At 37.6% G+C, this 13413-nt stretch overlaps 1 protein-coding gene across 1 annotated transcript in view; it reads right to left on the bottom strand.

Annotated features, from left to right (window-relative positions):
- The window catches only part of LOC150076555 (pre-piRNA 3'-exonuclease trimmer-like), a 202122-nt gene that overhangs the window by 141368 nt on the left and 47341 nt on the right, over nt 1-13413 (bottom strand). The window contains exon 6 of the mRNA XM_090387381.1: nt 1405-1441. Coding sequence (XP_090243507.1) covers nt 1405-1441 — 37 coding nt within the window. The remainder of the gene's footprint in view (nt 1-1404; nt 1442-13413) is intronic.

Below are 13413 nucleotides of genomic sequence, written 5' to 3'. Positions count from 1 at the left end.
ATAATTCATAAGGCAAGATACAGAGAAAGAGGGTAATTGCTGGCTACCAATCTACTTCTTGAAGGTGGCAGTTTAAGAAGAAGAAACTGAATTTAATACATAGCTGTAGATTCAAAGGTCAACTGGATAGTTATCTGTGTGAGGAAGGAAGCATATAATTTGTATTTTCTTATCTACTTGGTGTGTTCCTTTTTTTTTCTGTTTTTTTTCCAAGTGCAGCAAAAGCCTGTGGCTTCCTTGCACTATATGGCAAATACTATTGCTATTACAACATGAAATGTCTTTTTAACCAAAACTGAAATTTTCTCAAACAAACAAACATAAATGTTAGAAATGGTTGAAGATGATTATGATAGACCAAAACTAGTTATCAATTTCAAAACAGAAATTTCCAAGATTTTAGTTAAATTCACTGTTTCCCAATTTAGTGCAATTTTCCAGAGTTAACACTGGGCTGGAAAATCTGCATACTTCTTTGAGTTCAGTTGACAGAAGTGCAATCTCGACAATCCTTGTAAAGACAATTATGAAACTGATACACAGACTTACTTAAGGTTCATGAGCCCAAGGAATAGTCTAGAATCTTTCTGATAACTAAAAGTAGAGGAACACTATAATGTCATATACAGATGGTCATAGACCGGGGTTCAAGCCCGTCACCACCAAATACGGAGGATGCGGAAAGGTCAGGGAATGACCACCGCATATCCCCCAAGCAATATAGCCTTAGTTGCTAATGCTCCTAAAAACCAAATAACAAATAACAGATGGTCAGAAGAACTGCACCATCTAGAAGGAGATGGATGAATGAACAACCTGAGACACTGCCCTGGACTGAAAACTAACAAAATAATTCACAACAAGACACAGAGAAAGAGGGTAATTGTTGGCTGCCAATCTCCTTCTTGGAGATGGCACTTAAAGAAGAAGAATCTGAATTTAACATGCAGCTGTAGATTGTGAACAAGTTTCCCATTACTTTCAACCAGTTATGCCACAATTACATAATAAGGTATTTTTTAAAAATTTTGTGATGTATTTCTAAAGTTCTCAGAGCAGTCCAAACCATGGGGGGAAAAAAATGAGAAAATATAATGAAGTATTTATAAGCCTCCAATGTTGGGATGATATCCATACTCCATATGATCATGTGCATGAAATAAAAAAAAAAAAGTGACAAGATTCCCACATAGTAAATCACTGACTGCAAAGTAAGTTGTTCGTCTTTGTTGATGTGACACATTATTATGACTTTATCACGTTGTTATTACTAAAAATTCACTATAATTTTCACTAAGTCTTATTATCACTCAAGTGGATAGCTACAACACATTTTTTGTGAAACAGTCTCTTCAGTTTGATTAATTCATAATTTTTCTATTCATCTAAAATATGAACACTTACTTGTTCTCCAACTTGTCCCTGACATATGCTGATAAACCTAAAATATGCAGAAAGATTGTATTTTAATTAGAAAGGCAACTTAAGAGAAAAATTTATAATATCTAATTATCAACTGATTAAGCTAACTAAATGAAGCAAATTTATAAAATCTAATGTAATCAAAATTACATAAACATCTCACATTGCTTTAAAAAAAAAAAAGAAAAGAAAAGTCAACTGTTAATGAGTAATGGAAATGCTACAAGGCAATCTGGATCAGTATAAATTTGTTTACAATTTCAAAAAGATAACAAATTAAATATTCAGCTATTGTTATGAGCTTATTTCAGCAGCTTTATAGATAAGAAACAATTAAATCTAAAGATTAAGGCTAAACAGTGGTTAAAAGGAACACCACCACATGTTATTTTATATTGGTAATTAACATAATTTGTAGAACACAGCAATATGAATCCTTTTGATTATAATTTTAGAAGCATAGTAAATAAATTTGATGAATCTGAAGTACTGGTTAAGTCAACAAATGGTGACATCACAGGAATAAAAAAACATCATGTCCCTCTAATATGAGGGATGTAGAATTTTGAACGTTGTGAGTAAAATGTGTACAGAATGGAGATACATTGTAGCCTCTGTCTAGGCCAGTGGTTTTCAACCAGGGTGCCACAAAAGCATTCCAGGGGTGCCATGTAATTTGGGTTTAAATTATTTAAACTTACTTTTTTTTTTAATTTAAGTATTTATTTCATTATAAAAAGTTACATACTTATAATTATATTATTATAACTATCATATAACATTTTTTTAAATATTATATATATATGTGTGTGTAGTTTGTAACATAAATACAGTGTCTGTGAAAATGGAAATGAAATATACACAAAGTGCCTGAACTAAGAGAAGTTTAAGGGATAGTAGAAACTGGAAGTGAAGTAGTGGTGAAAAAGTGAAAGAATTTGAAAAACCTAGTAAAAAAATGAATTGGGACTGAGGAAGCAAACAATATACAAAAATAATTTTGTACAAATAAATAATAAATAACACAAAATAAAAATAATAAATAAATAATAAATAATTTTGTACAAATAAATAATAAATAACACTGTATTCAGATATGGGAGGGCAATTTTAGCAAGAGGTCGAATCAAGGGATGGCAAATATGCAAAATCTGAATACGTGTATCCCCCCCCCTGCTGGCTTGGGGGAATACACTGACTAATAGATTAACAGTAAAAGTGAAGTGAGCCAAGAATTTCATCAGAGGACTACTCCTGACCATGTATCAGGCACTGCGTTTCCAAATTTGTCTATAGTATTAGGAAAAGGGTGGGAGCAAATATGCGGCCTTTATCGTAATACTAACAGATATCATATCGTAATACTAACAATATTAACAGATACTAACAGATAAGGTAGTCCCTACGCAGTGTAAAAATTAAGTTAATGATGTAATTTTAAATTTAATAAAACTGCAGCCATTATCAACCCACTGCAGGATGGAAGCCCCCTCAACAATTCATGCTGTGGGAAATGGACCATAATCTGCCACGCTGGTCCAGTGCGGGCTGGCAGATCGACCTTATTTAGCAGTCAGGGGCTTGAATCCCGGTCTACTCAAGGAGCGTGTGCTACTGCACTCCAAATCCTGACCACTCGGCTAAGGAGGCCTTTGAATTTAATACAAGTTTACAAAAGTGTAAGGTGAAACATAATACAAATGTTTGACCATGCGGAAGGGGTTTTTACCCCTTCCACATGGTTAAACATTTGTATTATTAAATTTGGTAATTAAATTAACATGGTTAAAAAATGTAAAATAAAATTCAAATATACAGCAGAGAAATTTGATCTAAAAGAATTTTGATCTTTACATCAAATTTTAGATCAAATTTCTCTGCTGTATATTTGTTTTTTACATTTTATTTTACATTTTTTAACCACGTTAATTTAATTACCTTTTACCCCTTCCACATGGTACAAACATTTGTATAATATTTCACATTATCCTTTTGTAAACTTGTATTAAATTTAAAATTACATTATTAACTTAATTTTACATTGCGTAGGGACTACCTTATCTGTTAGGATTACGATAAAGGCCGCATATTTGCTCCCACCCTTTTCCTAATACTATAAACAAGTTTGGAAATGCAGTGCCCGATACATGGTCAGGAGTAGTCCTCTGATGAAATTCTTGGCTATGTATCATCTTTTCAGTTATTGTATTCAGATTTTGCATATTTGCCATCCCTTGATTCGACCTCTTGCTAAAATTGCCCTCCCATATCTGAATACAGTTTTATTTATTTATTTATTTGTTATTTATTATTTATTTGTACAAAATTATTTTTGTATATTTTTTGCTTCCTAAGTCCCAATTCATTTTTGTACTAGGTTTTTCAAATTCTTTCACTTTTCACCACTACTTCACTTCCAGTTTCTACTATCCCTTAAACTTCTTTTAGTTCAGGCACTTTGTGTATTTTTCATTTCCATTTTCACAGACACTATGTTACAAAACACACATTATTTATATCCTTTTGCTTCTTTTACTGCTGCACTGCACGTTTTGGAGCATTAAACATATGATGACTTTTGTTATTTTCCTTTTTCTGCTTATTTTGCTTCTTAACAGTTTAATATTACTACTATAATACACACACACACACACACACACACACACACACACACACACACACACACACACACACACACACACACACACACACACACACACACACACACACACACACACACACAGAATCGGATATAACAGGCAGTAAATTGAGTAGGGGTGCCACAAAATAAAATAAATTACTTAAGGGTGCCATTATTAAAAAAAGGTCAAAACCATTGATCTAGGCAGTAACCCCCCCCCACACACACAACCCCCCCCTTCTGCAGCTTTGTGATTTAATGTCAGCATAGCCAGTTATGCAGGTTGTATAGGTTCAGTTTAATCCTTAACTAGACAAAAATTTTCTAATAAATCAACATAAGCAGTAAAGGTTAAAGAATGGTTCTTTATAAGATAAATTATAAGGTAAAATATAAGGTCGATTACATTATAAGGAAAAATGAAGAAATTTTATCCCCTATTTTGACCATTCCTCCTAACAATTCTTAGCTCCTGAAAATCAATCCTTGGGACTCCTTAGACTCTTTGCCTGGTAGAGGATTAAATGAAATGATGGCACTGTGTTGTATGACTGGTTTCTTAACAATCATCTGACAGGATTCGCCATAAAACTGGCAAGCCAGCTCCTGTTCCTTCTTCAAAGAAGCGAGCCATCTACTTATATGTAGTACCAAGCTGCTCCCATCAGTCTTGAGGTTTGATGTAGGTTGATCCTTTGTAGGATCACCCTACAAAGTGCTGATGTCATTTGCATTGTATCGTCTATACAGAGCCAGTCATGCATGATGTGCACGTTTGTGTATTGTATTGTATGACTAACCACTTGGCAATCAGTCAAAATAAAAACACCATAAATTTGTTTAGTTCCCATCCCTTCCCGTAAGGAGACAAAGCCATCGGGACCATTATTTAATACTCTGTACTTAACTGACCTTTAGAATTTTTTTTTTTTTTTTAATTATGAAAACCCCAAACACAGGAGGTATTACAACCTGTAATACTTAGTACTGTGCATGGGTTGAAGGATGAGAAAATGAAAGGTACTGGCCATTGTTGCCAGCAGCTACTGTTAATCTATTAGTCCGTGTATCCCCCCCTGCTAGCTTGGGGGAATACACTGACTAATAGATTAACAGTAAAAGGTGAAAGTGATTCTTGCACTGCTTCTATTGGAATGAGCATCAGCCTGGACAACAAGATGCAGGGGATTCGAGAGCTTGCTGGGAGTCATTGTGGAACAAGTAAATACATGGGCTGTGTTAGGGTAGCTAAGAACAGGAACAGGTTTGTTATGTTGTTTGGTTTTTAGGAGCATTAGCAACTAAGGCCATATTGCTCTGGGATATGCGGTGGTCATTCCCTGACCTTTCCGCATCCTCCGTATTTGGTGGTGACGGGCTCGAACCCCGTTCTAATCAAGAAGCGTGTGCTGCGCACTGCTGCTCCTTCCAACCTGGCTACGGAGGCATCTACAGGAACAGGTGCATGTACACCAATGCTAGGAGTTTGGTAAATAAGTCTGATGAATTTGAGGTGTTGGTCAAAACATCGAAGGCATATATTGTTGGGATAACAGAGATGTGGTATTGCACAGATATAAGAATTGCAGAACTGGAATTTGGAAAGTACAATGTGTACAGAAAGATTTGGTTTGGTTTGGATTTTTATTAGTGCATTAGCAACTAAGCTATAATGCGTAATACGGAAAGAATAGACAGGACAGGAAGAGAGGAGGGGTTATGCTATTGGTTAAAAAAAACTAAATCCAAAGAAGTACAGCAAGTCAACATGGCTGGACAGTGCAGTGTCAAGTCAGTTTGGTGTGATGTAAGCACTGGAAAAGCAAAATTGAGAGTAGGAGTGTGTCATAGGCCTAATGACTCCGATGAGTATAATAAACAACTGTACAGAAAAATAGAGTGGGCCAGTGAATCAGAGAGTCTTATATAATGGAGGATTATAGTTTCCCAGATATTGACTGGAATTTGTGGGTTGGTCACTCAAACACTAGCAAGGTTTTTGTGGATTTATTGGATGATTGCTTTCTACAGCAGCATCTTCGAAAGGCAATTAGAGGGAGTAATACTCTTGATCTGATTATCAGTAGTAATTCTTCATGCATTAAGAATCTGCCGATAAAGGAACCACTAGGTGGCACTGAACACAGTGTGCTGAAGTGGGATTTACTCAAAGAGGTAACTACCATCGGGGGTAAAGGGAAGGGTTTTTACTTTCGTAAAGGTGACTACATTGGTCTGAGACAGTATTTAAATTCTAAATGGTGGGACCAATTGATGATGGTACCAACAGCAAATTCAAAATGGGAAGCATTCAAAGATTTAATCTTGGAAGCTACTAGGCTTTTCATACCAACTAAGAAATATTGTTCAAGATTTAGGCCTAAATGGATGTCAGATGAACTAATTAGACATGTGGCAGAGAAGAAAAATGCATGGGATACATATAAATTATAAGCAGATATAAGTTGGTCTGTAACCAAGTCACAAAGGAGGTTAGGCAGGCAAAGGTAGATTGCAAGAAATCTTAGGAAAAGGATTTTGGAAGAATACACGGACTAGAAGGAAGGGGATGAATCAGATTAGTCCACTTGATATCGATGGTTCAACTGTTGATAATCCTGCTCAGGTAGATAAACTAAATGAATATTTTTTATCTACATTCACACATCAGGAATAATCTAGATAATCTTGTAATAACTGAGAGTAAAGTGGAGGAGAAATTGTTGAAGATAAACATAAGAAAGGCACCTGGGGTGGATGGGATCTATCCAGTTATATTAAAGAATGCAGCAAAGGAAGTAAGCAAATCCTTAGCCATAATTATGAGAGCTTCCTTGGACTCAAGGGAGGTACTCATGGACTGGAGATGTGAAAATGTGACCCCAATCCACAAAGGAGGATCATAGGGCAACACAGGTAATTACAGACCTGTTAGTTTAACTTCTGTTCAAGGGGAAATTAATGGAGGCACTGATTAAAGAAGCATTACAGGAACATCCAGACAAGACTTCAGTTATAGCTCGGACACAGCATGGGTTTCTTAAGGGGAAGTTTTGTCTGAACAATTTGATTGGATACTATGACGTAGTCACAAGGGAACTGAATGCAAAGAATAATTTTGATATCATATATTTGGATCTTAGAAAGGCTTTTGATACTGTTGCACGAAGACTGACGCATAAATTGGAGCACTGTGGCATTTGAGGCAAATTGCTGCTATGGATAAAGGGATGGTTGAGTTGTTGTTGTTGTTGCTTTGGTTTTTAGGAGCATTAGCAACTAAGGCCATATTGCTCCGAGAATATGCGGTGGTCAATCCCTGACCTTTCCGCATCCTTCGTTTTGGTGGTGACGGGCTCAAACCAAGGGATGGTTGAGTGGGATAAGACGGAGTGAGAGGGACTTGTAATCAATGCACACTACTCTTCGTGGACTTTTTTTTTTTTTTTTTTTTTTTTTGTTAGTGCATCAGCTTTTATGGCCATAATGCACCTCCCAAAGTTTTTGCATTTTACTCTAATCCAAGCCCTAAGCGAGATTCGAACCCACGACCTTTGGGTCGCCAGGCAGGTACTTTACCCACCTGGCTAGCCCGGTCAGCTTCGTGGACTAATGTTATTAGTGGAGTCCCTTGGAGTTCAGTGTTAGATCCATTGTTGTTTTCTGTATTTATTAATGATGGTATATCAGGCTTAATGACATAATGACAGTACGCTGCTGCAAGAGGATCTAGAAAAGTTGGGAAAATGGGCTCAGAAGTGGCAAATGAAGTTTAACATTAACAAATGTAAAGTACTGCATACAGGAAGCAGTAACCCCAGAGTAACGTATCAACTGTCTAGTATTACAATGACAGTGGTAGAGAATGAAAAGGACCTGCGGGTAATTTTGCAGGCAGACATGAAGTTTTCTGAGCAGTGTAGACAGTCTACGAGAGTAGCTTATGGTGTCTTGTCAATGATATACAGGAAATTTTCTAGCAGCGATAAGGAGGTGATTATTCCCTGGTATAAGGCAATGGTCAGGCCACACCTTGAGTACTGTTATACAGGTCTGGTGGCCTCATTTTAAGATGGATGTAGAGCTGTTGGAACGAGAGAAACTAGATTAGTGAATGGAACAAAGGGTTACTACAAAGAAAGGGTTAAGTTTTGCAAATTGCAGTGTCTGGAGACTAGGCACCTGTGAGGTTTGTAATGTTTGTTTGTTATTTGGTTTTTAGGAGCATTAGCAACTAAGGCCATATTGCTCCGGGATATGCGGTGGTTATTCCCTGACCTTTCCGCATCCTCCGTATTTGGTGGTGACGGGCTCGAACCCCGAGTCTAATCAAGAAGCGTGTGCTACGCACTGCTGCTCCTTCCCAACCTGTGAGGTGATCTGATTGAGGTGTATAAAGCTTTGAATGATTTGAGCATGCTCAATGCTGATGGAATTCTTCCTCTTGCTCAGAATAATCACCTGAGAGGCATAAATTCAAATTGTGGAAAGACTGTTGTAGGATATATGTGTGGTAATTTTGCCTTTAACCAGTGGGTGGTTCATTGCTGAAAGAAACTTCCATCTATCATTGTAGAAGTTGATAGCTTAAACAGATTCAAGGCAGAACTAAACAAAATTTGGAGTGAGTCGATGGGTGAAATGAGAAGTTTTTTTTCACTGATGCTATATAAGCTTACTTCCTTGCATCATGTGCCTTTACTAATGCTAATGACACTTGAACTTCTGTAGAGTGTAATTTTCAAGAAATACATGTGAAGAAAGGTTGAGTCAGAAAACGGAAGTTGAATGAATAAATGAGGCAGAAAAGTTGGTTCTGTGAATTTGAAGTTGGACAGTAAAAGGATGTTGACTGGTTACGCCATGTGTTCAGACAGCTTTGGAACAGAGAGAGAGAGAGAGAGAGAGAGAGAGAGAGAGAGAGAGAGAGAGAGAGAGAGAGAGAGAGAGAGAGAGAGAGAGAGAGAGCGGGAATTTATAGAAGCCAATTCAGATGAACAGTGCCCATGTAAGTAGTAATAGTAATGGCAAACAATGCAAGAAAGCAAACTTTTACAGCATCAGCAAAGGAAAAAACAGTTCACCCATCTGTATCATTGAAGAATTTGTCTAGTTCTCCAGTGCCATAACAACAGCAGATGGAAGCTTGTTCCAACAATTAACCACCCACTGGCTGAAGGGAAAAGTTCCATACATCTGTACTGCAACTATCCTTCCTCAACTTGAATTTATGCCCCTCCCTCATATGCATAGTCTCAGCAAGTGGAAGAATACCTTAACATTCGTCATACTCAAGCTTTAAACATCTCAATCAAATCTCCCCGCAGGTGCTTGGTCTTCAGGCACTGCAATTAGCAGAACTGACACTTCTTTTCGAGGAAAGAGCACTCTTTGTTCCCTTCACCAATCTGGGTGCCATTCTCTGCACCTGTTCCAGCAGATCTACATCCTTCCTAAAGTGAGGCCTTCAGACATGTATAGAGTACACAAGGCGCGGCCTAACTATGGCCTTAAAAACAGTTCACCCATCCATACCCTCCAAGAATTTGTCTAGTTCTCCGTTGAATTTATTCAACTGAACCAGTGCCACAACAACAGCAGATGGACACCTGTTCCAACAATCAATCAGCCTCTGGCTGATGGCAAACTTCTGCACATTATCTTGCAACTATCCTTCCTCAAGTTGAATTTATGCCCTCTCGTGTGTAGTCTCAGCAAATGGAAGAATACCATTAACATTCGGCTTACTCAATCCATTCAAGGCTTTAAACACCTCAGTCAGATCTCCCTGCAGATAACTTGTCTCGAGATGCTGTAATTTGCAGAACTGAAGCCATTCTAGGTAAGACCACCCTTTTGTTCCCTTCACCCATCCAGCAGATCTACATTCTTCCTAAAGTGAGACTCTAGACAGCTCGCTTAACGCTGATAATTCATTCCGGAAAAACAGAGCACTAAGTGAATCTGCGCTAAGCGAGCTCCGCATTCCCATAAGGTAACATATGTTGTAAGTTGCGGTCAGTGCCATAGGATATTTCCTAATCAATAATAAACGGTAGTGAAAAGATGCACAAATGTCGGTCAAAATATTTAATATTCAAATATTTGTACATATTAAATATTCTGCATTACATATGTGGTAACTACTTACGTATCAAAATTAAACTTAAAATTCCAATTAAAATCATGAATTTAATTGATCTAAATTGATTTAATTTAATTGATGAATTTAATCATGAAAAATGTGTCGATTATGGGTTGAACTTTGGCCCTCTTCTAAATAAACTAAAAGGGGTATTAATTTTAAATCCCCCACAGCGTTACACCCAACAATAAAGTCACCCGATCCTTTGCCATTTTGAAACCTGGCATGTTTTTTCTTCTTTCAATATGAAACTTCTTTTAGGCATTCGTTTCCACAAAAGTCCTGCTTCATCTATGTTATAAACTTGTTGAGAAGTATAACACATAATACCCCTCTTCAATAATTTTAACAAGTTCTTTTTTGAAAGTTTCGGCTCCTTGATCTGCACTTGCGGCTTCTCCCTGGAAATCTATTCAACCAGCCCTTACCAGTTTTAAATGGTTGCACATTTTTTTTTTAGGTGTTTTCTTCAGATAATCATATTGGCTAATCTCTCTCTCTCTCTCTCTCTCTCTCTCTCTCTCTCTCTCTCTCTTTTATAATATTTAACTTAACTGAATTCTGCATTGGATATTATCTTCAATAAAATTAGTTAACGTCTTTCCATTCCAATCCTAATAGCCAGCCTAGCCCTAGTTGCTTGCAGTGGAACAGCTATCTTTCCCGCTGCTAAAATTAATTCTTTATTTTTTTTATAATTGTTCTTACAGTTAAACTTGCAGGTCCTAAATTATGGCACACATCCGCTTTTCGTTGACGGGAATCGATTCGCTTCAAAGTAGCGGTAGTACCGTAGCTTGGGGGAGAACTGAAGTGGGTGATTCTGCAACCATCACAGTCTAAAAATATGTGCGAAATGTGAAATGTGTGCAGACATGTTTAGAACAGGACATGATCTAGCCAAGGAGGATGTCATTGTGTGTGTGTGCTAGGTGCAGAGACTGTGAAGAAATTAGGCACCAACTCAGCATTCTAATGGGCGTCTATGAGAGTTGAGGTCTAGGGTAAATGCCCTAGAAGAAATTAATATGAGAGTCCAATCAAGCTCTCATCTGCCAACACAATGCCAGAATTCACTCCTGTGCATCAGGCAACACACAGCGGCAATCTCCAAGGCAAAATGCTCTCTATTGTCAGGGAGGTGGGGAATATATTATGCAAAAAGCATTGGTGCAACACGACCAGGGTGTGTCTGCCAAGAGCAAAAGTTTATGACTTTGTAGAACAGATATCATCTTTTAAGTGCACAAAAGGTGATGTTGTTGTTGTATGTATTGGCACTAATGACCTTAAGTGTAATAGATCTGCAGATTTTCTTAACAAGTACAAGTCAAAGTTGAATAAAAGTCACAAGTTAGAGTTAAATTTGAAAGTGTCTGCAATTCTGCCAATACATGATAGGAGGGAGTATATGATGAGAGCCTTGTCAATCAATTCGGCCCTGGAGAGATTGTGCAAGGCTCATGGAGTAGAATTTTTTTCAGTGTGGTCTGTGCTTCCTAATAGCAGAGACTGCTTCCACATGGATGAGATACATTTAAATAGAAAGGGGGCAAGAATATTTGCTGATGCTATTGAGGCAGTGTAGGTGAGTCAGCTTGGGGGGGGGGAGAATTATGGACTAAAAGATTAACAGTAGCCACAGGCAGAGGCAAAAGTGGTTCGTGCACTGCTTCTATTGTCATGAGCAGCAGCGTAGAGAGCAGCTTGCTTGGGATTTCAAGGGCTGTGTTAAGGTAACTAAAAGTAAGAACAGGTGCATGTATACTTGCATATATACCAATGCTAGAAGTATTGGAAATAAATTTTATGAATTAGAAGTGCTGATCAAGACATCAAAGGCAGATATTGTTGGGATATCAGAGACATGGTGTCACACAGATATAAGCAGTGCAGAATTGGAATTTGGTGAGTACAATGTGTACAGAAAGGATAAACAGGGTAGGAAGGGTGATAAACAGGGCAGTTAGGCTGTTAGTTAAGAAACACAAAATCTAAGGGAATGCATCCAGTTTATCAGGGTGGACAGTGCAATGTTGAGTTAGTTTGGTGTGACAGGTTTTTGGTTTCGAAAAGGAGACTACAGTGGTCTCAGACAGTTTTTAAATTCTATACAGTGGAAAACGAAAATGAGAGTAGAAGTGTGTCATAGGCCTAATGACTGATGAGTAGAACGAACAATTTTGCAGAGAAATAAGAGTCGGCCAGTAAATCAGAATGTTTTGTGATTTTAACTTTCCAGATATTGACTGGAACTTGTGGCGTGGTCACTCACACGCTAGCAAGACTTTTGGGGATTTATTGTAGGATTGTTTTCTACAGCAACATGTTCGAGGTGCAACGAGAGCTAGTAATACTCTTGATCTGATTATCAGCAGTGATTATTCATGCATTAAGAATTTGAGATAAAGGATATGAGATATGTGATCACTGTCACCAGGTGACAGTGATCACAGTGTAGTGATGCGGGATTTATTTAAAGGTGTAACTACCATCAAGGGTAAAGGGAAAGGTTTTTGGTTTCGAAAAGGAGACTACAGTGGTCTCAGACAGTTTTTAAATTCTATACAGTGGAATCGACTAATATTTAAAACAGCAAATTCTAAATGGGAAGCATTCATTAATCTGGGAAGCTACTAGGCTTTTCACACCAACTAAGAAATACTGTTCAAGATTCGGCTCGTGGGAGAGAATAAAAATGTGTGGGATGCATATAAATTATCAGGTGACACAGAAGCATATGGGAGATATAAGCTAGTCTGTAATCAAGGCAAAAAGGGGGTTAGGCTAGCAACGGCTGATTACAGAAATTCTTGGAAAAGGATGCAACTAAAAACAACAAAGACTTCTTTACCATCAGATTTGTCCACTTGTTGTTGGTGGTTTGACTGTTCATGCTCTTGCTCAGATAGCTGACAAATTGAATCAGTATTTTGCATCTACATTCACATATGAGAAATTCTGTAAGGAATGGGAGGACACAGTTTACTAAGCTCTAACAGAGAGCTAAATGATTTTGTAATAACAGAGAGCAAAGTGGAGGAAAAAAACCTGGGAAACATGGAATCTAGCCATTTATATTGAAGGAGGCAGTGAGGGAAGCTAGCAAACCCTTAGCCATAATTATGAGGGCATCCTTAGATTCAGGGGAGGTCCCCATGGAGACTGGAGATGTGAAAACCTTTCCCCAATTTACAAAGGGGGT

The sequence above is a fragment of the Mastigoproctus giganteus genome, chromosome 13 (assembly GCF_048544385.1).
Source record: "Mastigoproctus giganteus isolate SK-2022 chromosome 13, ASM4854438v1, whole genome shotgun sequence".
Taxonomy (NCBI): domain Eukaryota; kingdom Metazoa; phylum Arthropoda; class Arachnida; order Uropygi; family Thelyphonidae; genus Mastigoproctus; species Mastigoproctus giganteus.
Note: the sequence above shows the minus strand (reverse complement) of the source record. Positions and strands in the feature narration are given on the sequence as shown.